We start from the raw sequence: 24954 nt of genomic DNA on the forward strand, positions 1-24954 counted from the left end.
AAAGCGTGATTCTGAAAATAGTGGTAGGTTGCTCAAAAGAAACCCAAAGTGCAGTGGCCAGTTGGATAAACAGATTCCAGGAGCTTTTACCAAACATTTTATGTCACATGCAGTTTGGCAAGACCTAGTCTCTATGAGTATGCTAGTGATAGTAATTTCTAAAAAATGCCGACTTCCTTAGAGTTGTCATGTGTTATCTGTTTTTCCAGTAACATCAGTCACTTTTTTTCCTATTTTTGCCTATTTTTGTTTTATTAGCAGGACTTGGAGTTTTTCGTTAAGTATGGAATAGATTCCTTCTGTTTTTCTTCATGTATGTTTCGCTGAAGCAGTATTTCAATTTGTAGTTGGCATACCCCTTTATCTAAAATGGTTACCTTGTTCTCTTTGGTCCAAAGATTCTCTAATGAAGTATTAGGGTGGGTAGAGAGCAGAGTTAAACTTCGTAGGTGTTGATTTTGGAGTCACATTAAATACTTGTTGCGGTGAAAAAACAATAGAGGGCATAGAGATGCTATTTAGAGCATTAGAAAATTTCATTAGATCATGAAAATACATGAAATATTACAGAAAATATTATCTTATAAAAGTGAAATATTATTTTGATTTGAGTTTTAGGTGTAAAATAACCATAATGCTTTACGTTGAGTAAGATGAAACAACATTCATTCATTCAGTAAGTAATTGTGGAGTGCCTCCTGTGCCAGTTGTTCTTCAAGATTCAGTGGGCAGGATGGCTCATGATGGTCATTCCAGCACTTTGAGAGGCTGAGGTGGGAGGATCCCTTGAGCCCAGGAGTTTGAGACCAGATTGGGTAAAATATAGTGAGACCTTGTCTTTACAAAATAAAAATTGTAAAATTAGCCAGCTGTGGTGGCTTGCACCTGTAGTCCCAACTACTTGGGAGTCTGAGGTGGGATTTGCTTGAGCCCGGGAGGGTGAGGCTGCAGAAAGCCATGTCACATCACTCCACTGCAGCCTGACCCTGTCTCAAAAAGAAAAAAGACATAGTGGCGAATAGAATAGACGAGGCCCATCTCATGCCTTCCTGGAGCTTATAATCTAATGAGGGAGAAAAGCAATAAACAAGGAAAAGAATGAATAGATGATGGGATTTTAGTAAATAAAGGCCATGAAGAAAACCGAAGGCTGGGTGAAGCAGTGGATAGCAGTGCTTTTGGGAAGCTGTTTTGGAGAGTGTCATTACATCACTGCTTCTCCTCATTGGCAAGGGAAGCTGCCTAGTCCCTTTCCAATTCTCAGTTTGGAGGGGAGATTAGAGGTGTGGACCTCTTTGGAAAATGCAATTCAAGAGAGTGGAAGGCTTTATATTTCCTTTATTTTTTTCTGCAGCGTCTGGAGGAGCAGAGGGTGGGGGTTAGAGAGTGGTTAGAGGGCACTGTCCGTTTATCACTGTGGTGACCTACATGTATTTCTTTGTACCGACCATGCTGCTGTGAGTGATGTATATTCAACGCTTTTTTTCTGAAATCAGATTCCTTACCTGCTTCTCCTGTCCACTTGGGGGATAGTTTTTTTTTTCACTCATCCTTCAAAATCATGGCCAAGCATTGTCTTCCTTTCTTAGAACCTTGATGACTCTTTCTCCGATGCAGAGTTGACTCTCTCTCTCTTTCTTTGGGGGTTAGTATTATTCCTCTTTATTATTTCTATGATCACTGCCATATCAGATTGCAGTTTTTTGTTTTCATGCCTATTTTATTGCCCTAAGGATAAGAAATTTAACTTTACTTTCTTGGTATCCTTAGATCCAACCTTAGATACCTAATATATGTCTGCTGAATGAAGAAATAAACGAAAGATAAACTTGCAAAATGTATGTTTCTATCTTGGACCTTTCTGCCGGGTGTCATACCCATGAACGATGAACAGAATATTGACTGAGAGCTTTGGCTTAAGAGCTGTGTTTGAATCTTGGTCCTGCCAATGTATACAGATGGCTTTGAATCTTGGAGAGATTAAATGAGATAATGTATGTAAGATTAGCAAACTCCATTAGTAAATGCTGATTATTACATATGTCCAACTGCCTACTTGAATATCTTGTAGGAGTGTGAAATTTACACTATTAAACCAAAGTTGTCATTCTAAAATTGAATAATATTCTTTTTTCTTTTGGTTAGTGAAACTAATTTATCCATTCACTGAAACCAGTAGAATTTCCAAGTCAAAGAATATACATTTAAATGGCTTTAAATGACCAACTTTCCAAATTATTCTGTAGAAATGTAGCCCAGTAAGAGTGTAAGAATGACCATTTTCCTGCACCTCCCACCAACAGTGGATATTATGAACTTTTTAATATACACTGATTACATAGGCAAACAGTGGGTTTGATCTGTCGATCATTTGTATTCTTTTATGAGTTGCCTATTATTTTTATATGCCTATTTTGAGATGGTTTCATATTTATTTGTGAGGATACACATACTTTTGATATTGAAGTACCACACTGTGTTGTAATCATTGGCTTAAATCTCTCTTCTGACAGAGTGCAAGCTCCCGAAAGGCTCATTCACACTGCTTTCCCAGCACCTCACCTACTTTCTTGTTCTTTGCACATCACTTAATGCATGTTTGTTGAATTGAAGCTTCAGGGTAAAGGAGATTGAATCCCAAAGGACTTAGATTTGTAGTATTGAATTACTATTGTTCAATTGGGGATTTTTACTGGGGGAGCCAGGCTTCTGTTATATCAAACATTCACAGGTCATTGAATTGCAGTGGCAGTTCTTATGAATACAAGAATAGGTTGAACAACACCAGGTTATATTGTAATTTAGTAGTTGCTATTCATCTAGTGTTATCTGAAGTTGCATGAGTATTATGGCCTACCTGCTTAGCATCATAACTTAGTAAACTTATATGTATGAAAATAGAATACTTACTCTCTGAGCATCTAGTAATACATCTTTGAATCGAATGTCACATGGAAGGTTGCTTATGCTAAATCTTATTGAGAAGATAGGAATTGATACTTTTGTTTTTGCCATCATCACATCTAACTTTCAAGAGAGAATTTCTAGTATGTTACACTCACCACCATCAAAAATGCATGACTGCCTCAGTCAACCCTGAAAAAGTTGATACTGAAAACTTTTGGGATATTAGCAATCAGTAACTAATGGTAGTGGAGAAAAGAAAATCTTAAAAAGAATCACATTACCCTAATTTTTTGCTTTAGGGGTTAGGGAGAGAATTGCTTAAGGACAGGGGAGAGGTAGGGTTTAGATGATATATATTCTTGTATATATTTTCTTTCGCAGATACATTGCTCCATTTTGTGACTCAGCTCATGTTATAATATGACTGATAGCCTTTATTTGGGGCTTCTGTTTAAAATAACATGGACCTGGCTTTTTGCCCCTTTCTTTTTAATTTGGAATTTTTTAACGGCATATTTGCTCAGATGACTTAGACCAGGGATTGTCAAGGCAGACTTCTGTCCTACGGCTAAATCAGCCCTTCCCTGTTTTATAAATAAAGTTTTACTGGAACATAGCTGTGTTCATTCATTCGTATATCATCTGTAGCAACTTTGGCTGCATGGACAGAGTTGAGTGGTTGCCACAGAGACTGTGTGGCCCACAGAGCCTAAAATAATTAACGTCTGGCTTTTTACAGAAAAAGTTTGCCAATCTCTGATTTAGACTTAGTAAAATTAAAAAGTAGAAAAAAAAGTTATGAACTCCAGTTAAGTGAGTTTGCAGAGATAAAAAGAGTACTGTTAATGTCTAAAATTTGTATTTAAAAGGTTGCCTGGTTTTATCTTGAGATTATGTTGAGTTGAGGGATACTTTGACCTGCCAATATCTAAGCTATGTGGGGCAGCTTCTTACCTAACAGCAAACCTCTGGTGCCGTTTGTGTCTATCCCGGTAGCTAGGTGAAGAGAGCTAGCAGGTAGACCAGTGTTCTCTAGATATGGAGCAAACAAAAAAATGTTGGCAGTCCCTGGGGGTTACTGTATTATACATAGTGATAAAATGTGGTTTTAAAAGAAGGTTAGAGGAGAAGTGAAAAAGGCACTGAGTTTTTTCCTCCTTATCTTTTTTTTTTTCTTTTTTGAGACAGAGTCTCACTCAGCCCCCCAGGCTGGAGTGCAGTGGCGTGATCTTGGCTCACTGCAACCTCTGCCTCTCTAGTTCAAGCAATTCTCCTGCCTCAGCTTCCTGAGTAGCTGGGATTACAGGCATGGACCACCACACCCTGCTAATTTTTTTATTTTTTTTAGTAGAGATGGGGTTTTAACATATTGGCCAGGCTCGTCTCAAACTCCCGATCTCAGGTGATCTGCCCGCCTTGGCCTCCCAAAGTGCTGGGATTACAGGAGTGAGCCACTGTGTCCAGCCTTTTTTCCCTTTAAGCAGTGGTGCTTGAGAGAATAAATTCTACCTGATATATATTCTTTTTTTTTTTTTTTTTTTCTATTTTTTGAGACAGAGTCTTGCTCTGTTTCCCAGACTGGAATGATGCCATCTTGGCCCACTGCTGCCTCCACCTCCTGGGTTCAGGTGATTCTCCTGCCTCAGCTTCCTGCGTAACTGGGATTACAAGCATGTGCTACTGTGCCTGGCTAATTTTGTATTTTAGTAGAGACAGGGTTTCACCATGTTGGTCTGGCTAGTCTTGAACTCCTGGCCTCAAGCGATCTGCCTACCTCTGCCTTCCAAAGTGCTGGGATTACAGGTGTGAGCAACTGCACCCAGCTCCGATATACATTCTCGAATGTTAATATGGACACATTTTAATGATAATTTGTTGGTGATATTTGATAATATCTTGCTGCATTTTCTTTAGTGCAAAGTGTGAACTAAAAATGACTATTAGCATGATGGAAGGTCATTGTAGGGTAGAGAGAAACTTGAATGTATAATGGTTATTATTTTAATAATTCAAACCTATGAATTATGAATCACTTTAGATAATGGAACAACTTTACGAAAGACAGTATTACCTAGAGAACTATATGTCATCATCAGTTTTTGATAGATTTTTATCGTCTTGTTTTCTGCAATGGTTTTTGGTGGTGGGCTGGTAATGGTGAACTTTCATGACCCAGCAGTTAATGTAGTAAAAATCAGGAGTCCATTCTTGGCCTCTTTATGTCTTGGAGAGATCATTGTTAATATAAACAAGTTCACATAAAAGCTGTAATATTCCAGGAAATTGTATTCTTATTGTATACAGTCATGTATACACCATGCTTCACGATGATCTTCCGTCAGTCATGGACTGCATATAGATAGATGACAATGTCAGGAATATAATGCTGTATTTTTACTGTACTTTTTCTATGTTTAGCTGCATTTAGATACACAGATACTTACCATTGTGTTACCGTTGTCTACATGATTCAGTACAGTAATAGGCTGTATAGGTTTGCAGCCTAGGAGCGATAGGCTAGACTATACCACATAGGCTAGGTAGATAGTGGGCTATACAATTATGTAGGTTTGTGTAAGTACACTCTGTGATGGTTTATACAGTGACAAAGTTGCCTGACTCATTTCTTAGAACATATCCTCATTTTTAAGCAACACAGTTGTATTTAGAGTATTTATAAGTTTCAGGAAGGAATTTATAAAATTGCTAAGATCAATTATTCTAGTTTTAGTGGCTTTGAAAATGTTTGGCAATAATTTAGTGTCCATATTAATATTAAATTACATACAATTTAAAGAAGATCTTCAAATATAAAAATTAAATTATTTATGCTAAGTTTGAAGATCTTTGTGTTATATTTTTTCTGCCATAAAAATAAACTCATATAATAGGTGTTTAATATTGAAGATATTTAAGTATTTATCTGCTTTAGTATAATGTATATTTTCTAAGTTACTTAGATCTGTTTTTTTGAAAAATAATTTTTGGTAGAATTTGCTTTTATAACTGCTTTGTAATTCACATTAAAATTATTTGAAGTGTTAAAACAAGGTATTACTTTTACATCTTAAATAATATGTTGGCTGGGTGGGATGGCTCACATCTGTAATCCCAGCACTTTGGGAGGCCAAGGCAGACAGATAACAAGGTCAAGAGATTGAGACCATCCTAGCCAACATGGTGAAACCCTGTCTCTACTAAAAATATAAAAATTAGCTGGGCATGGTGGCATGCACCTGTAGTCCCAGGTACTTGGGAGGCTGAGGCAGGAGAATCGCTGAACCCAGGAGGTGGAGGTTGCAGTGAACCAAGATTGCACCACTGCACCCCAGACTGACAACAGAGTGAGACTCTGTCTCAAAAAAAAGAAAAAAGAAGAAAATATATATATATATATAAACTATCTGAATATTTTTACTTTGTAAATTTTTTATACTTGATTGTTTCCTCATGTTTTATGTTTTGATTATTTTAACTTATTAAAAATTAAAACTACTGTTTTATAAATTAATGTTTGAAAATCATATTCAAGCTATTGAAAATGACATGATTTATAAGGAACAATAATTATGTTTTAATTTTGCTTTTTTTGAACCTCTTGCGTTTAAAGAATATTAATGAAGTAAGAGTAGATTAAAATAAGAGTAAGAAATAGATGAAAAGAATAATTGCTTTTTCCAACCTTTTTTCTGACATTGAGCTTTGATATTGAGATTTTTAAATGATTTCCTGGCCGGTTAGAACTCTGTACCAGTCGGTGTCAGGTGAGGCTGAGAAAAAAGTTTGGTTGCAGGAATAGTGTAAATTTCCTGGGCCCTTTGTCTTGCTTTTCCCTGTCTTGGATCTTGCTTTCTGTGAAATTGGTTGAACTGGTGAATATGCTGTGTGTCGAATAAGCTGATATGTTTAGGATGCCAAAGAAGAACTAACAGACTACATCACTGTGTCTGATTCATTTTGCTTTTATGTAGCATAGTGTTCTCTAGCTCTTTTCTTTTTATTGTTCAGAAAGACTGAATTATCTAAGTGTTAACTTGTTTTCTGTTTGGGTTTTTTGGCTGATTCTGTATTTCATAATAGATAGTCATGTCTCTTCCTTATGTGGTTTTCAGTTCTTTCAGCGAGGAACTATAATCAAGGATTTATTATTTCTCAGCTACAATTTTATTTATATTAGAAGAACTTGAAATGCTATTTTTGCTGTTCTGGAGAAAAGTAGAAATGTGTGCTTATTTCTCTTTGGGAGTTGTATCTAAAATATTAGTCTAGCCTTTTTGTTTTAAGGAATTATAGCCAGTACTTTTTTTTTTGTATTTGTATTTGCTGAGCACTTTACTAGGTACTTGCATGGATTATTTCATGTAACTTTTACAACAACCATATAAAGGTATTATTGTTATTATTTCCATTTCATAAATGAGTAAACAAAAACTTAACAGAGGCCTTAGCTCACAGAAACAGCATGCATTGGAATGAGATGTGGAGTTATATAGAGGTGGGTGGAAGGATCCTTGGATTGAATTTTCCTTTTCTGAGCTTTGTAAGCATGTTTTTAAATGGGCTTGGGGGATCTTGGGCCCATTTCTCTGTCTTTCAGATTTTTGTGAATTTAAAAAAATCGATATCCTATTTACACATTGTTGCTCATGGTTTCATATGAGAAAAGTTTCCAGATAAGGGCTGACTTTGAGACTTTTAATACATACTTACACTAGGGAAGGAAACAACCATGAGGCAGTTGTGAATATTCTTGTTGTTGAAGCTGTGTATTGAATGCTGTCTTCCTCCGTCCTGGCCACGTTACTTTGGCATTTGTCAGTAGTGAGGGCAACAATAAAGCAAATGCTGTAATGCTTAATCATTTTCCTTCTCATAAATAGGCTCCTATCAAAAATTCCATTCCGAGAGGGGGCGTTTTATAGCACTTTTAACTCCTTCCTAAATATGTAGTGGGAAATGGATGAATCAATTACAAAATACCTTTACACTCAGAATTCTCCACAGCTCTTCACTTTGAATTTGAACATTTGGATTCTTTATTTCAGACTTGGAAATGGTAGATTAAATGGAGGGAGGATTGGGTTTTCTGACATACCTTTAATTATTTAAATTAAATTGTAACAAAGCTTTTTTTTTCTTGTTTTTTAAAAAATTATTTATATAGTAACACATCTTTAGTGTCTTTCATTTCATTCAGCATTCATAAACCTGAGATATGTCTGTGGTACTTTAACCTTGAGAAATGTTAACAAAGAAATGCTTCCCTCCCTTCGTCCCCATACTTTCTCTCCCTCCCTCTCGGTCTCCCTCCTCCCCTAGCCCTTCTGTCTCTGCCTCTCCTGTCCTCCTACTTATAAAATTTAAGCATAGAGAAAGTCTTCCCTCTGGCCCAGTTAAGCACCATAAGCACCTAATAATACCGCATCTGCTCTCAAGGTTGTAAATGTAGTGTTTCTAAATGAGGTGACTTTTACTAAAAAGTAAATTTAATCTGCCTCTGAGGTTTTTTCTTTTTAAAATTCATCTTGCCTTCCAAAGGGTGTATTATTTTTTGGAATTTACAGGGCAGCTGTAAAACAGAATGCACGGTGTGCTCTACACAGCTTGTTTCCCATTTCTTCCTGGTCTCACTGCCCTGGTCTCTCTTTCCCTTTATCCTTCTAGTTCACTAACCTTCTGCTTGCTACTTTTTGATTATCCTAGGGGTTTGATATTTCTTAGTCACTCCATTGTTTTATAAACCATGCCAACAAGATTATTTCATTACTCTTGTGTTACTTTCCTAGACTAGATTATTCATGGACTTTTCCAGAACTCCGTTGTTCACTCTTCTGACAAATAACTTCATGTTCTGTCACGTTATCTTTATTCTGTTCACACTCAACTTATTTTGGCTTTTTTTTTTCTTTCTCTCCTGCAAGAAGTCAGGGTACCTCATGATATGGTGGGAAGATCACAGGCTCGAAGGCTTTTGGGATCTGGTATTAGGAATGTCACAACTTTAGCTTACGAGATGCTTATAAATGCCTGCTATGGCCCAGGCACTATGCAAGCTTCGGGGAGGGAGGGATGCATAAGACCTGGTCTCTCCCTTTAGAATGTAATCATTTCCTCATTAGAAAATGAAGCCATTGGACTCTGAGTGTATCATCTGGCTATGCCGTTCTGCCATTCTGGAGCACTCATTTAGTTCTATAGTGTGTGTGTGTGCGTTTGTGTGAGTCTATGCATATGTATGTGTTTTTAATTTGCTTTCTTAAAAATATTGGATCTTTTTGGCTGAATTCTTAGATTCATCAGATTTACAAATAAGAAGACGTTTAAAGTTAATATTATTTAATCCTCTTTTTTACAGGTGAGGAAACAGGCCTTAGCAGTTAAGTGACTATCCTCCCGTACCACAATTAGTGGCAAAGCTGGGAAAGAACCCAGATCTCTGATTTCTAATTCACCACTTTTCTGTCCAAGCTGACTCTTCAAAAATTTTCTGATTATAAGACTTTTGCCCTAGATGTGATTCCTGGTTTTATACAAAAATCTGGAAGTATCCTACTGGTATTGGTAATAATTGCTGCAGCATTTTGCAGGTTAAGTCACTGAGTATCAGTCAGATGCCTCTTACATACTGAAGTCTGGTTTTTGCTTTTTGAAGCATATGAAAGGAGTATCTGACATTTTCTCTGTCCTTAAGGATTTTGAGAACCGAGTTGAATTATGAAAAATTAACAACCAGAATTTTGATTTTTCTTTATTGTTTCTCTTTAGATCTTGTGCCCTCCCTGTTAAAAATATCTTGATTACTTTTCCTATACTACTATTAGGCTAATACTAATTGATCCACAATTGTGTCCCTGGCATGGGTGTTAAGGATGTAGAGTCAGTTTCAGATTTCCCATGGGGTGCAGATCAAGATGATGAACCATCCAATGAGCTTTAGTGCAGTGATTCTCAACCAGCCAGTTTTGCCCCCCACGGGACACGGTCAATGTCTGGAAACCTTTGTTGTTGTCACAACTGGGTGGGGTGGGGAAGGATGGGAGTGGTACTGCTGGCATCCTGGGGCACAGAGACTAGAGTAGAGATCCCGCTAGTAGAGATCCAGCCCCACTGCACTGACCCCTGTGACAAGAAGGGTCTGACCAGAAATGTCTGTAGTGTTAACGCTGAGAAACCTAGGTATAGTGTGTGATAATTGCTGTATTCGAAACAACTACCATGTTTTAAGTGTTTTCTGAGCCTGGCTCTGTTCTGTGGTCAAGGTGTACATATATTACTATTGCTCCTAGCTAGGTTTAGGGGTCTGGGAAGGCTGAGTTGCACCCTGAGGTCAGGTAGAAGGTGGTGTGTGCAAACACTTGGAGGTAACAGTTAGGGACATCTGGGGAAGTGCAGGCTGCTCATGATGGTGTAAGCTAGAAGGTGAGGGAGCAAGAAACTCAAGAAGAGGCTACGGAAATTGGAGAGTGGAAGCGGGAAAATAGATGGCAGTGTACAACATTCTGAGGCACTTGGTTTTTGTTTAAAGGCTGTAGAAAACTAAAAATGGGTTTTAGCCTGGGTAGTTACATGTTTGGGTTTGTCTTTTTTGGAAGAGTTCTTCAGTGGTTTCAAGGGGAACTAATTGGCAGGAGGCAACTGGAGTTAAGTTGATTAGGAGGTGGTCGCAGCCATTTCACATAAGGATTGAGCCCGGAAAGTGAGAGTAGGGATGGAAATATAAATAGTTGAATTTCAGAGATACTGATGAGGTTGAATGGTTGGGGCACCGAAGAAGGAAGGAGTTAGGATTAGGTCGTTGATTATTGACTAGGGCAAGCATAGATAAAGCACATATGCCCCTTCCCCAAAGCGAGGTATGTAAGTGTTGTCCTCAGTGACTGCTTCTAGCTTCAAGCCCAGCAAATGGGGGGATGTCTGTCTTTTCCATCAGCTCTGGACAAAACCTATGGTCTGAAAGTTAAGCCAGCCATTGCAACACACTGGCACACAATGGAGGAGAGAAGACAGGGTTTCTGCAATAAAATCTTACTAAGAAGAGGAGAGAATGGACATACTCCATAGACATTGCGTTCCATCCTGTTGAATGACAATTTTAAGACTTCTGCATGCTAGCTGTGGCGTGAACTCTGAGGTTGGCCAGGTTACGGCTTTTGGTTTTGTTCTTTGCAAAGATCTCTGTTGTCCATTGTCCTTTGTGGCTCCTCTGGGATGGATGTCTAAGTCATATTTCAGCTCAGGTGTCACCTCCTCAGAGAGCTTTTCTTTGACTTCCGGGAAGAAAGCAGGCATCCAGTTTTTTGTTTTGTTTTGTTTTGGAGACGGAGTTTCGCTCTTGTTACCCAGGCTGGAGCGCAATGGTGTGATCTCGGCTCACCGCAACCTCCGCCTCCTGGGTTCAGGCAATTCTCCTGCCTCAGCCTCCCGAGTAGCTGGGATTACAGGCACACGCCACCATGCCCAGCTCATTTTTTGTATTTTTAGTAGAGACGGGGTTTCACCATGTTGACCAGGATGGTCTCGATCTCTTGACCAGTTTTTAATCATCTTGTTGGAGCTAGGGATGGGGCATGTGTGAGTTATCTGCAGCATTCAGTTCATTTATGTGTTGTACTTTTTGTGCCCCCTTATGCTGGAATGTAAGGTCAGGAGTTGAGGAAGGGCCTTGGCTAATGTGTTCACTCTGAATTTCTAATATCTGGAATGGTATTTTTTGAAAGAATGAGGAAATGAATGAGAGACAATAAAATGCTGAAAGAGGACCCAGTTTAAGAAAGGTTTTTTGTCTGTCTTTTGGTGGGGAAGAGGATGTTGAATTAGTTTCGGATATGAGTTTTAGAAATATTGATACTAACTATAGACAGGAACACAGGCTTGTCAATAGGCCATTAAACATGCAAAGTGAAGCTCAGGGAAATTTACGGTAAAGATTGCTAACATTTACTGAGCTTTGCCATGTGCCAGTCTCTGTTCTGAGCACTTTACTGATCTTAGTAAAGTGGAGCTATCAATTTATGGAAGCAGAAACCGAAGCTATTGAGTAGTAATGTCCAGAGGGGATGCATGAGAATTAAATAGGGAGAGAATCCAGAGGCACAGTGATATCTAAAAGGTGAGTCAAGAAACAGGCACAAGATCCTGGGGAACACTTGTGTTTAAGGGACAAGAGAAGAAAGTGGCCCCTCTTTGAAGAAGCAACTAGACAGCAGGAGGGTTGGGTGAGGGAGATCTGGGAGAGTGTGGGGTCTCTGAATCCAGGGAAGCGGTTCAGGGAGGAGGGATTCCCGGACGTCTCAGAGATCTGAAAAGTGGCTGTGGTCTTCCACATCAAAGAAATGATGTTGGGAAGAGCTGTTTCAGGAAACCGTGGGGAGAGGAAATAGGTTGAGGGTTTGAGAATTTCTGCAGTCGGGAAGGAGCTAGCAGAGAGGGAGGGTTTGAAAATGCGTTGGAGGGAGAACATTGGTGCTGCGTGACTTCTGGGGACTGGGAGTTGATGAACTGGAGCGTTTGGTGGAAGGATGTTCTCAGGCATAGCTTTTAGTTTTATTTATTTTTTTTCGTGTAAAACCTTCTGATTTCCTTGTTCTGTAAGTTTCCAACGGATCGAGGCGATAGAACTGTACAGGCTGCACGTTGCTTCCCTGGTTCACTGCCAGTGAAAGGGCTGGGGACAGTAGGGCCTTGTTGGCTGCAGCCACTGACTCAGCAGCCATCAGCAGCAAGGACAGAGGTTCTGCTGCGTTCCTTACTTTACCTTCTTTCACTGGCATCAGCTGTTAGTTTTGCATTTTTCCAAGTTACCTTGACTTCCTTCCCTTGGTTGCATTTTCACTAATTTCCCCTAAGCCTAGAAATCTGGTGGCACAAAAGCTGTCTTCCACAAGTGGTCAGATTCTCAGCAGTTGAGATGACTATATCTGCAACCACACATTTAATAAAGAAAATCTAAATTATATATGTCTCTGATGAAATTGAAACTGCATCAACTTTTGTTTTTTTCTAGTGACAGGAATTGGCTTTCAGATTGGGAAGGTAAAGATAGTGTTTTTAGAATGTGCTGTCCAAATATAAAGTGTGTCTCAGTTTCCAGATATGTGGATTCTGAAACTTTTTATCTTGCTTTAGATTTTATGAATTTGTATCTCGTTTTAACATACCCATAGACAATGGAGCCAGGTAATATAAACCAAATACTTAAAAACAAGTACTTTTGTCACATTTGAAAGAAAATACACTTTATGGAAATAATTTTTAAAAAATCAACTGACTTGGTTATTTGAAAATAGTTTCCCATAATTGTTATTATATACTCTGAAGCCTAAGATGTTATCTCATTTGATAATCTGTTTAAAAAATGTGAATGAATTATGGTAGCATTGGAAAAATTTACAAAAATAGTTATCTGTAGGTTTTTATTTTATAATTAGCCTCCTCCATCAGAGATAATAGTTATGCTTTCAGTGAAGTGAAGAATAGTCAGGGAAGTGATCGTGACTAGACATTTGATTCTTGCTGAAACAAAACTGGCTTGCAGATCTGGAAAAGGCAAGGTAGGGAAGATGATGGTTTAGGAGGAGAGGCATATTCGTACAGTCTCCTATAAGGGGGTAAAATTTGGAACTCAGATTTTCATTAACTCCGTAGAGTTACATGACTGATACAGAAGCACAGAGCTCTTTCAAGGATTCGACCTGTTGGAATTTCTTAGCTTTTTGTTATCAAGACTTCTTTATACTCTTAAAATTTATTGAGGGCCCAAGAAGCTTAATATTTGCTATATTACAAATAAAATATAAATTCATGAAAAATACCCAAAATAAATTCATTATAAATAGCATATTTTCATGAAAAATAATATTTTATGAAATCATGAAAAAATATCATTGCTGTGCATTTTTATCAATCTCATTAACATCTGGCTTGGTTAAAGACCGATTCATACATGTGCTTCTGCAGTCTGTCATTTGGAGTAGTTCACTATAAGTCATGAGAGATGAGAGTTAAAAAGACAACTTATATTTTAGTAGTAGTAAGAAAACATTTTTGCACTCATGAACTCCTGAGAGGATTTCAGGGACCTCTTGGAAGGAGCTGGGTGGGAGGGGGTCACTGGACTATACTCTGAGAACCACTGGATGAAACCATATATATTTCTTGATGACCATTTCCTTGGTATCTTTTCTTCTGTTCCTTGGGGTCTGGTAAAATATTCTTTATGTTGACTCCTCAAATGTGTTTACTGATTTAAATTTCCTCTATAAAATTCCAGGGGAAGGAACCAATTCCTGTCACTTGTTTTTTTCTAGTGACAGGAATTGGCTTTCAGATTGGGAAGGTAAAGCTAGTGTTTTTAGAATGTGCTGTCCAAATATAAAGTGTGTCTCAGTTTCCAGATATGTGGATTCTGAAACTTTTTATCTTGCCTTCAGGCCTTCACTTCCTTTTCACAATGCCTTTCCCCTTAATTAGTCATGCTGTAAGAATCCATCTCACTCCTTTGACTCAGCCGCCATAGAGGTGCCACCAGACTTTTTTTTACTATGCCTGATGACATTGTAGACTGGTTACAAATCAAGATAAGTAGTTCAGGAAAAAAATATTCCCTTTTTAGTGCAAAGAATTCTAGGAAGTCTTGGAGGTTGCTGGGAGAAAGAAACTAGAATTGTTTCCTAGAAACGGAGTGGAAAAGTCTTTGGAGAAGTTTTTGGGGGCCTAGCTGGCGCACGGAATCCCCTCTGCTCTCCAGGAAGCATATGCCACCTTCTAGTTCGAATTTCTGCACCAAGGCAGTGGCAGGTGTCCTGAAGAGTGAGTGGGAAGCAATCATCAGCTCTCCAAGTAACAGCATTTTCATTTGCTAAATGTTATGTTAATGTTCTCCAAACTGATAGTAGAATTATACAAACTTAGGCTGAAAATGTGCATACTGTTCAAATTAAGTTTTCAGACTTTTGATAAAATGTAGGTAAATATCAAAAAGTATCATAAAAATTATAGAGTAAATTTTATATAACACAAATACGTGTACAGCTGACTATATTTACATTGGAGAATTTTATTTATCAGCTACATCAGAAAAATGCCTGCATGAATATAGTAGCATTCAAACAGTTGCTTTTGCATTTGACTTTCAAAGAAATGGAAGCAACAGCGTTTTTAAAATAGCATGATTTTGTGTGCTTTATCTGGATGAGTAGTGGCGTTTTCTAACTGCTTGCCTCTTGGGCACAGAAGTCATCATGGTACCTCTTTACTAATAGACTTTGAACTTCTTTCTCTGTCCTTTTCTTCTGGGCCGTATATTGCCGCTTTTAGCGCTTCAGCATGGAAGGGATCTCAAATGTCATTCAGAATGGCCTCCGCCACACCTTTGGAAATTCAGGTGGAGAGAAACAGGTGCTCGGTTATCCTTATTTTCCTCATTCTCTGCTTTTTCATTTTCTGTGTAAGTGAAGATCCTGAAAGCTGGTAGTTTTACTAATTTACTAAGACCATTGCTTAAAAGAGAGAAATCAAAGTTCATTATAAAAGTTCATTATATTTATAGTCTTGATAATGAACAGAATTTCCCTTTGAGGAAAAAGCGTTTTTTCAAATTGGACATTAGATTAAATGCATTCTTAAGACATATTTAAGAGCTCCATTTCTCACTCTTAGTTTTAAACAAATAGACATTAACATTTTAACATAATGTATTGCATGTGTAGAAAATGTGCTTATGAAAATAACTGAACTAAAATATGTGACTCTAATTCTAAAAGTCTAAGCAAGATGTCATTTTTGGGGTAAGGCCAGTTGTTGTTATGTTTGACACTAGAGTTCTAGGTCAAAAATATATAGAGAGTATATCTTACCTCCTTTAAATGAAATTCATGTGTTTTTAAGGTGTATTGCCTAGTCAGCCAACTTGGTTGTCAGCAAAATGAGCCTGAGACATTATTTATACAAAATTATACATAAATATGAATATACAATGAAGTTTCTAGCAATTTGCTGTTTGCTGACATTTTTATATAATGATTGAAGGAATATCACGAGCATGGGAAATATTCACATTAATGGGTGTGCTTAAACTTACTGTTTGAAATTTTCACCTTAAAAAAGAAAACTAAAGTTAGCTCTTCCATGCATATTAAGAAGGATACAAAATGTAGCTTATAGGAAGTTTAGCAAAAGAATGCCTAGATCAAGTGCCTGGAGTTTTTCTGAAGTCATTGCTATGTGTTTCATAAGTCATTGCTATTAAAGAGGGAAGGTTCACACTGACATTTGCAGCTCCATGAAGGGATGCTTGAATTTTTGTTTCCATTCTGGTGCATCTCACCTCTCTCAACCTCATGAGAGGGCAAGGAAACTTCCAAACTGTGAGTGGAGCAGGGAGGCCTGACAATGCAGCCAGGTAGCCAGAGAGCAGGCCAGGGTGCAGCCTCCTGGTGCCTCTCCAGGGTGCCTGACACTTGCTATGAATGAAGCCAGGAGGGCATAATTTATGGCCTTTTTTTTGGTTGTTCTTACAAAGAAACATTCGATTATACAATTGCGCATCACCTGCGAGAAGTCTACATCAAAAAGACGGTGGAACACTTACGTGTCTTAAAGATTGAACAATGCAATTTTATCACTTTTCTGGACTTAGGGATCCAGTTATTGTAAAGCAGCTTTCTTTATCTTGTTTTTCAATTATAGGCAGGATAAGATCACTCAATGAGGATTAGCCATAGAGCTGAGATTTAGGGCACCAGGTTAAATAATGGGTGGAGCTAAAGAGATTCCAAGTAAAAACCACTGGCTTTCTGTATGAACATATGTGAAATGCACGGAACTCCCCATTTTTTTGGTGGGATGGTAAGAATAGGAGAATCTGGATAATCATTTATGGATTATGCTTTCATGGGATTAGTTAGAAGACATGGCTCTGTTACTTGTGAGCCTTTACAAGTAGTGAATAGGCAGTTTGTCTCCATTTCAGACGTTAATTTTCACTATTCATTTCCCCTTAGGCCATTCTCTACTTTCACTTTTCTCCTTTAATACCTAAAAATGTTTATAAAGACTTATCCAATAATTTAAAATAATAGTAATAATGCATTTCTAAAACTATTTCAGTGTGTCTTTGTTAAATGTCTGAAAGAAGTTAGTGTGTTTTTAAAAGTTGTCATGTTATGTATGTGGCCCGTTTGTTCAACCAGAATAAAGAAGGTCTGAAACAGAATTGTTTTGCTGTTGGAAATTACTTTATTGTGCAGAACAATTAAAACTGTTTTTAGTTTAAGTTGCTATTTTTATAATGTGTTGAAAAATATGCAAGGAGAATGTGAGATAATACTTCATTTTAAAAATGAACACATTGAGTAAATCATCTGCAGACTTAGTCCTCTGAAATTTTCAATAATTGAAATGCAAAAAAATGGTTATTTCTGTTGACAGTAGGTTTGTATCAAGCAAATAGAGATGGGCCAAAAAAAAAAAAATGAGCTCCATCTGAGATAGTAAGATACCTTTATTCTCATACATTACCTGTGTTTTCATTACCAAAGTAGCTCGTGTTTTATATTATGAAATAGACCTTCTCGTAACAGTATCAAATGTTTTGCAGATAAGGAAATGCAGGTTTAAGTGACATATTGTTTTGTTTTTTTAACTTGGCAGTATTTGACTACAGTCATTCCTTATGAGAAAAAAAATGGACCGCCATCTGTTGAAGATCTTCAAATATTAACAAAAAGTGAGCAAAGACAAAATGAAACTATTACCTGATTTACTTTTGCTGATTGGTAAACACCTGACTTTAGCTGGCTGGTTTTGTTGTTAGTTTTTTGTCAATTTAGGATTGTAAATGATGCATATCATTGTTGATTTCTGTAAGAATGAAGCCAAAAATGGCTACTACTACTACTGGAGGTACAACAGTACCTCTAGTGTTGATTTGTATTTTTTCTGTTTTTCTTACCTTATGAAATATTTATGAGCTAAAATTTTGGGAAAAAGCATTATCTGAATCCTCATCCTCTCTTATATGCTTGAGAACATATCCATTTATCATAAATGTAATTCTCTATGGATCTTATATGACTGTCAATAACTGAATAGGAAAGATTTAGGGTAAACACTTATTTCTTATGAATGTAGAACCTGAGGTAGTAGTTGTAGGTAGAATACAAATTGACAGTAATGTTTTCAGAACATGCAACAGGGCGCCGTGGCTCAGGCCTGTAATTCCCAGCACTTTGGGAGGCTGAGGTGGGCAGATCGAGAGGTCGGGTTGGAGACCAGCCTGGCCAACATAGTGAAACCCCATCTCTACTAAAAATACAAAAATCAGCTGGGCATGGTGGCAGGTGTCTGTAGTCCCAGCAAATATTAGGTAAAGGCCTACTTTTTACCAGGCCATGATCTGGGAACTTGGGATACTTTAGTGAACAAAGCTGACAGACAATCCACCTACAAGGGGCTTGCAGTAAAAAAACAATTGTGAGATTTAAATATACGTTATATTGAATTTCTCTTATGATAGCCGTAAATGAGCCCTGAATTCTGAATTTTCGTTCTATCCCTGTTATTTTCAGGGATGTCCTTGGAAGTTATTTATTCTCTTTTGCTCACATTGAAAAACTAGGATAAAAAGTATTTGTTCTATTTACCTCACACTAAGTAGATTAATATGTACATGATTTGGGCTAAGTTACTATCAATTAGCCTCATTGTCATTGCTGTTAATATGGAGGGATTGAATTGCTGATCTTTTGAAAAAGCATCACATGGATGAGTGTTGATGATATTTATTTTGGAAATCCAAGGAACTTGGAGCTTTTATTCTTTCCTTTGGTGAATAATACGTTAAAAAGTTTTATATTTAAATATGGATAAATCAAGTAATGCCAGCCAGTCTGAAATAAAGAATCAAGAGATTAACTGGGTAGCCAGCCCTCTTATTTTCAGGAAGAACTCATGAAGTTATGTGCGTCCAAGATCCCACAGGGGATGGGTAATTACAGAGCTGGGTCTCCTAATTCCCAGGAAACTATACTTTTAATGATGCTGGTTTTTAGTATGTGGTTTTTATATAGAAGTTAGAAAAAATTTTAAACATGATTGGAAGCAGAAATACTGAACATGGTAGCCCTTTAAAGAAGGGAACATAAATAAATATTGCTCATAAGCCAGGAATTACTGGCAAGCCTCAGCTTCTCAGATCAAGAACAAATACTTTGTTGGTCAAACTAATGCCATCATAATTCCAACATCAAGTTGTCTTTGTAGGTTGACACAATTTGGAATCTTTGGACATATTTGGGTCCAAAGCTCCTTTTCTTTCCAAAAGAAGAGCCTTGTGGAGACAGTCACATTGTTTATGGATATATAGTCTTCCTCTTAAAAGCTGTTAGGGATTCTGGGTGCAATAATAATAGTAATAAAATTTTTAACAATATTAGTAGTGTTAGTTACAGTTAACACTTACATAGCATGTACTCTGGCCAGGCACTATAATACATGTGCCAGACCTTTATATCTGAATTAGTAGCTTAGTCCTCAGAACAAACCTTTGAGATTAAATGCAATTATTATTCTCATTTCACAGATGAAGAGCTTATGCAAAAGTGGTTAAGCAGCTTTTTCAGTGTCACACAGTGAGGAAGAGGCAGAGCCAGGTTTTAAACTTAGGAAGGCTGACTTGACAGTTATGTTATATTGCCTTGTCATATGGGTGGGGAGAAACAGTGAAATATTTCTACCAGGATGCTCTGGAGAAAATTTGAGTTGGCTGGCTGGGTGCAATGGCTCACACCTGTAATCCCAGCACTTTGGGAGGCCGAGGTGGGTGGATCACCTGAGGTCGGGAGTTCGAGACCAACCTGACCAACATGGAGGAAACCCCCATCTCTACTAAAAATACAAAATTATCTGGGGGTGGTGGCTCATGCCTATAATCCCAGCTACTCAGGAGGCTGGGACAGGAGAATCACTTGAACCCAGGAGCAGGAGGTTGTGGTAAGCTGAGATCATGCCATTGCATTCCAGCCTGGGTGACAAGAGTCAAACTCCATCTCAAAAAAAAAAAAAAAAAAAAAAAAATTTTGAGTTGACAATCTTTGTTAAAGTACAATATTTGTGAGTTTATCTCAACCTGAATGGTCTAGCTTAAAAAAGAAAAACATTATACTAGGTGGCTGTTTTTTCTCTTTTAGTTTTTACTTAGAAGATAAAAGTGTCCGTTTAGGATAAGGCTAATTCACCCAGGTTCCTCCATACTGCAGAGGAGGAGATAGCCAGGCAGATGCCACGTGCTGCTTCATGGAAGTCTGTTCTTCATTTGGGTCTTTTCTTTGAAAGTTTCCAAGGAGTTTGACAGATATGCCTGTTGGAGCATATAGCTAACTGTTCATTTCTCTAAGAGTTTCTCTAGCTTGCTTGTTTTATAGCAATGAGGTCCTCTTGTTGCACGGAGTTCATTGAGGTGCACATTACAGTAACCCACTTTCCAGTATTATTACAGAGCGAAGGCTCCATGTAAATAACCTGATTCCTCTTTTTTTGCCTCCACTGTTTGGAAATTTTAAATCAGGGAAATAACTCTCAGGTAAGTAGATATTCTTACCTAAAATAAATTCTTGTGAACATATTCCACTAAAATAAATGGTTGGGACTTTACTGTTGTATTCCCTTATCAGGAAAATCACCTATAATTAGTATAAGTCAGTTATATCCTATAATTAAGGAAGATTAAGGCCACAATGATTGAAATTAAATAATATTTTTGATCTGAATTTTTTGTTGTCTTTTTTCCCCCCCTTCTGTTTTGCAGTTCTTCGTGCCATGAAGGAGGACAGTGAAAAGGTTCCGAGCTTGTTAACTGATTATATTCTGAAAGGTGAATTTTACAATGGTATAGGTGTGATGGCTGGGAAGTTTGGATTAGTCAATAAATGCATTGTCTTGCTAATAGATTAGATAGTAACTTCCCAATGCACAACTTTCATTAATCTTATTATGCAGGATGAGGATTAGATACATGACTAACTTCTACCAACATGATATATTATGGTTTTAAAAAATTTAACTTTTGTTGGAGGTTCTGGGCTGGAAATAATCTCCACAGCTAAACTATAAACATTGAGGGAGGCAGTAGAAGAAAATTAGTGAGATGTTGCCATCATCATGTGGATATCAGATGCTGGCAGGTTGACACGGAAATTTGAGAAGGACGGTCTCTGTCTGTCATCTTGGGGACAGTGCAAAGGAAGGACAGATCGTTAGTGAGGATGGATGAAGGAAGAGTCACATCTGTGAACAGTGCCAAAGGGAATACGAAAGGGACTGATGTAAGGCCCAGAGAGGGAAGCAGGAAATAAAATGAATGGACTTTCCTAAGCTCAGGGCAGTGAAAAAGCGGCCACAAATCTTAGAGGCAAGAGCAGGCTTATACAGGATGGGAATATTGATGAGGCAAAAGAAGAGTTAGAGGTTGAGTTACTTTGCTGAGGAAAGAGCAAAATTTGGCTGATAAAGAAGGGACTGAAGGACTTAATTAGAGACAAAATTAATACTTTTCAATGAAATATTTTTTTAAAGTAGCAGTTATTCAGAATTTGCAAGCATCACAAAATGCATCTTGTAGTGTTTGATCACATTTTGAGAGCAATCCTCTTCTAATAAGTTTTCTTCTTTGGGTTCTGTCTCTTCTCCATTAAAGTTAGCTAAGCACAAGGAAGATGCTTTCTGAGACATTTGAAATCTCAGATGGACTTTTCTTAAACCATAGCATCAGAAAAGGGGAACCTTGGTAGTATACACAGTACTCAGTGAATCACACGTTTCACTTGTAAGAGTCTTGATGCATTAAGATTAAGAAGCATGAGCTAGCCATTAGTGGGTTAGCACTGGGCTACAGCAGACTGATTTAACATCATTTTAAAAAAATAAGCTGTTTTCTGATGGAGGACTTTTTCTCCTTATTAAATGCTGAATTTTTTAAATACCTGACGTCTTTGTTTGCTTTTGTGTTGTGCTAGCATTGGTATGAAAGCTGGATTGTTCTGAGGTTTGTTCTAGATGTGAAACAGGGATGAGACGAACATAAAGAACATGTCTTAAATTTTAATTTTAGCGGGTCCCTAGGGCTCTATGAGGGCCAGAGATAGAATGAGCTTCTGAAGCATTCTCTAGCTATTTTAGCATTTAACTGCTTGGAAGGATGTTATGACCCAAAGAACAGAGTCCTCTGGGGGAAAATGATTTTTAATTCTCTACTCTGAAAACCTAGGACTGTAATTGTGAACCTACCTATACCGCATGCCTTAGGGAAGCAGCACCCATCTAATTCTGCTCCTCATGCTCGGGCCGCTGGCTCCTGTCTGTAAGCCCAGTTCTATCTATACTGTACCTGCTTCTGATGAGTCTGTGTGCATGTGTTGTGGTTTTTGTCTTGGCTTTGTATTGTGAGGACTGGGTGGAAAAGAAGCAAGGATTCAGACTACAGTGGAGGCTGTAGTCAGAGAAAAGGAAGACGGGAGTGTAATACGGAGACCTATTTAAGTGTGTGGGAAGGTGCTAGAGTGGGGTCATTGAAAATGCTCTTTTCCACCCATCCTGAAAGTTCACAGCTGGTTAACTGTTCCTTTTCCTTGGGGACCAGTAATTGGACACTTTGCCTGGGAGGGGGATATTGCTTAAGGGATAACGCGCCTTCCCCTTTTTTGGCTAGTTTGTTGTTGTTTTAACACAGATGAGAGTGTGGCTTGGCTGTCTAAATACACCGTCTTAGTTTTAATGCAAAAGTCAGAAGTGAAAGAAGGCAGAAAAGTGGTCTCATTTGGGCTGACAAAGGTAGGGGGGTGGGCACTGTATGGGCTGAGCCTCTTTCACACCTGCTTAATTGCCTGACTGCAGCTTGCTGCCTTGACAGTACCCGAGGCTCATTCCAAAGCCTGCCTGCTGCCCTGCTGATCCTAGTCAGGAATAAAAATGTGTGCAGAAGGGAGCCTGTTTGCTGTGTCATAAGCCTCATGGTATAGGGTGAATGTTACGGGCTTCTGTCTTCAAGTGGCACCCTAAGAGACATGGCCTTTCGGTATCATTTCTAGGCAATTCTAATGTGTCTTGAGAGAACTCATCCTTGTTGGGTATAGCCTCTTAAAACCTTTGAAAAATTGCTACTGTAGATCTTTGCATTAATGTTTAGTTCCCATTACTTAGTGTTTTTAAATGTACTTGTAAAATGTACGTTTTGTGTACATGTATACAAAAGATATTTTTATCTAAAAGTTCTCTTTTTCTTCTAGTTCTGTGTCCTACATAAAGCAGCATTACTTCAGGAGCAGCAGCTTTACCTGCGGTGGGACTCGGAGCTAGACTTCCTACAGCACTATCCTCAAAGCTGGCCACCATGACCTTCTTGCTATTGGAAACTCGGCACATTTGAACTTGGGTTTGATTCAGTATTAACAGATCTTGGCTTCACTAATTCTTTATATTATACAACCAGTGGAAATATGGGCACTATTTTGAATTCTAGAGATGGTTTTTAAATCTACTAATAATTATGAACTGTTCTTAGTAGAGAGAGTAATATTAATTGTGCATGTGCAGTTATATTTCTCATTAACTGACAGTATGCCCATTTGTTTTTATGGCTTTCTCATCTACACTGCACTGATGAACTAGATTAAAGCCTTGGGAGATTTGTGCTACAGATTCAGTGATAGCAAGAACCAGCACCAATTTTTGTGAGAATTGTCAGTATAAATATTACCTACCAGTATTGTTCAGAGAGACTGAAATAAACTTGGGCTGTTCTTGAAGAGGCAAAACCAGAATATGCATTACAGTGGCTAATACTTAGTGAACACCGAAACTGTTGGTGATGATGGATTTTATAGCTTGCTGCTTGTTTCACCATTGGTAAAATTTTAACCGTTAAATTGCCACTTTTAGAATCTTGTATTAACTTTTGCTGTTCCAATGTTCTGCTTCATGTCTGTGAATTGTACTTGAATAGTTTGTATCCTCTGAGGTGCTTAAAGTGTATCCTGCAGAACTGCCCATTCCCATGACTGTCATATTTTATTCATGCCTGTGTGTTTTTCTTAAGTCTGAATTCTAGAAACAGCTACTTACGGGTTCATCAATATCATAAGGGCTTTTGCCAGTTCCAATCAAATCAATGGCATTTAATAAATTTTTTAAAAAGTAAAAATAGTGTATGTTTGAGAGCTATGTATTTGGGAGTTTGTCTTGTATTTTTTTTTTCTTACAGTGCTAGATTTCTTTCCCTTAATTCCACGCAGAGCTCATCACTACAGTGTGTGAGCAGGCGAAACCCTGATGAGTCCCATAATGCTATGGAGGGGAGAGAGGACTTTTAGAGGATGCCGAGGTGCTGTGGAATGATTGATAGAAGTCCTGCTCTTTCTTTTTCTGGGTCTGTGAGACATTCCAAACAGCCATGCAGCCCTGTACCACAGACAACATGAATGAACTTAAGAGTCTATCTGGGACCTGCTACACGAGGCTTTCCCAATTCCACTTAAACAGCTGTGAGCAAACAGGGCTGTGTGTACTCCTCACTCCACTCAGCAACTGAGACACCATGACTACAAAGGCAGGAACTTGGTTTGAAGTATAATGCCTGCTTGGCATTTCAGCTGTGATCCAGGTAGGAGAAACTTGAGATGGTTTCCTTGTTTTATGAATGTTCTTAGGTGGAACTTACTGGCCCCTTCCCCATGAATTGAAGATACATACTTACACAGTCATATTAACAAATTAATTTGATGTGACTTTGTAAAAATGATGCCTTGTACTGAAGAAAGGTAGTTTTATGGGATATATAACACAGCAGAAAGTTTTTTGGGGATTTTTTTTTTAAAGTTTCAACAGTGATCTGTTTATAGCTCATTCTTAAATTGATGCTTCTAAAGTGTATGAAAATATCCCTGTTTTTTCCTACCAGCTCAAAATCCCTTTGTAGTTAGGCTTCCCCTGATTTTGCTTGGTAAAGTCTTTCTTCTTCAGGATCAAACTGCTGTCGGGTTGCCCACCACAATCCTC

General features: G+C 38.0%; 1 protein-coding gene across 7 annotated transcripts in view; it reads left to right on the top strand.

Annotated features, from left to right (window-relative positions):
- The window catches only part of FEZ2 (fasciculation and elongation protein zeta 2), a 48211-nt gene extending 24111 nt beyond the window's left edge, over positions 1–24100 (top strand). For 2 of the 7 annotated variants that reach the window (XM_035272826.3, XM_054245046.2), the window contains 4 exons: positions 15223–15303; positions 17557–17632; positions 20711–20776; positions 23187–24100. In XM_035272826.3, coding sequence (XP_035128717.2) covers positions 15223–15303; positions 17557–17632; positions 20711–20776; positions 23187–23203 — 240 coding nt within the window. In that variant the 3' untranslated portion in view covers positions 23204–24100. Of the gene's footprint in view, positions 1–15222; positions 15353–17556; positions 17633–20710; positions 20777–22168; positions 22262–23186 lie in introns of all 7 variants that reach the window. The other 5 variants (XM_035272827.3, XM_054245047.2, XR_004733673.3 and 2 more) reach the window with 4 other exon arrangements.
- The last annotated feature ends 854 nt before the right edge of the window (positions 24101–24954 follow it).

The sequence above is a fragment of the Callithrix jacchus genome, chromosome 14 (genome assembly GCF_049354715.1).
Source record: "Callithrix jacchus isolate 240 chromosome 14, calJac240_pri, whole genome shotgun sequence".
Taxonomy (NCBI): domain Eukaryota; kingdom Metazoa; phylum Chordata; class Mammalia; order Primates; family Cebidae; genus Callithrix; species Callithrix jacchus.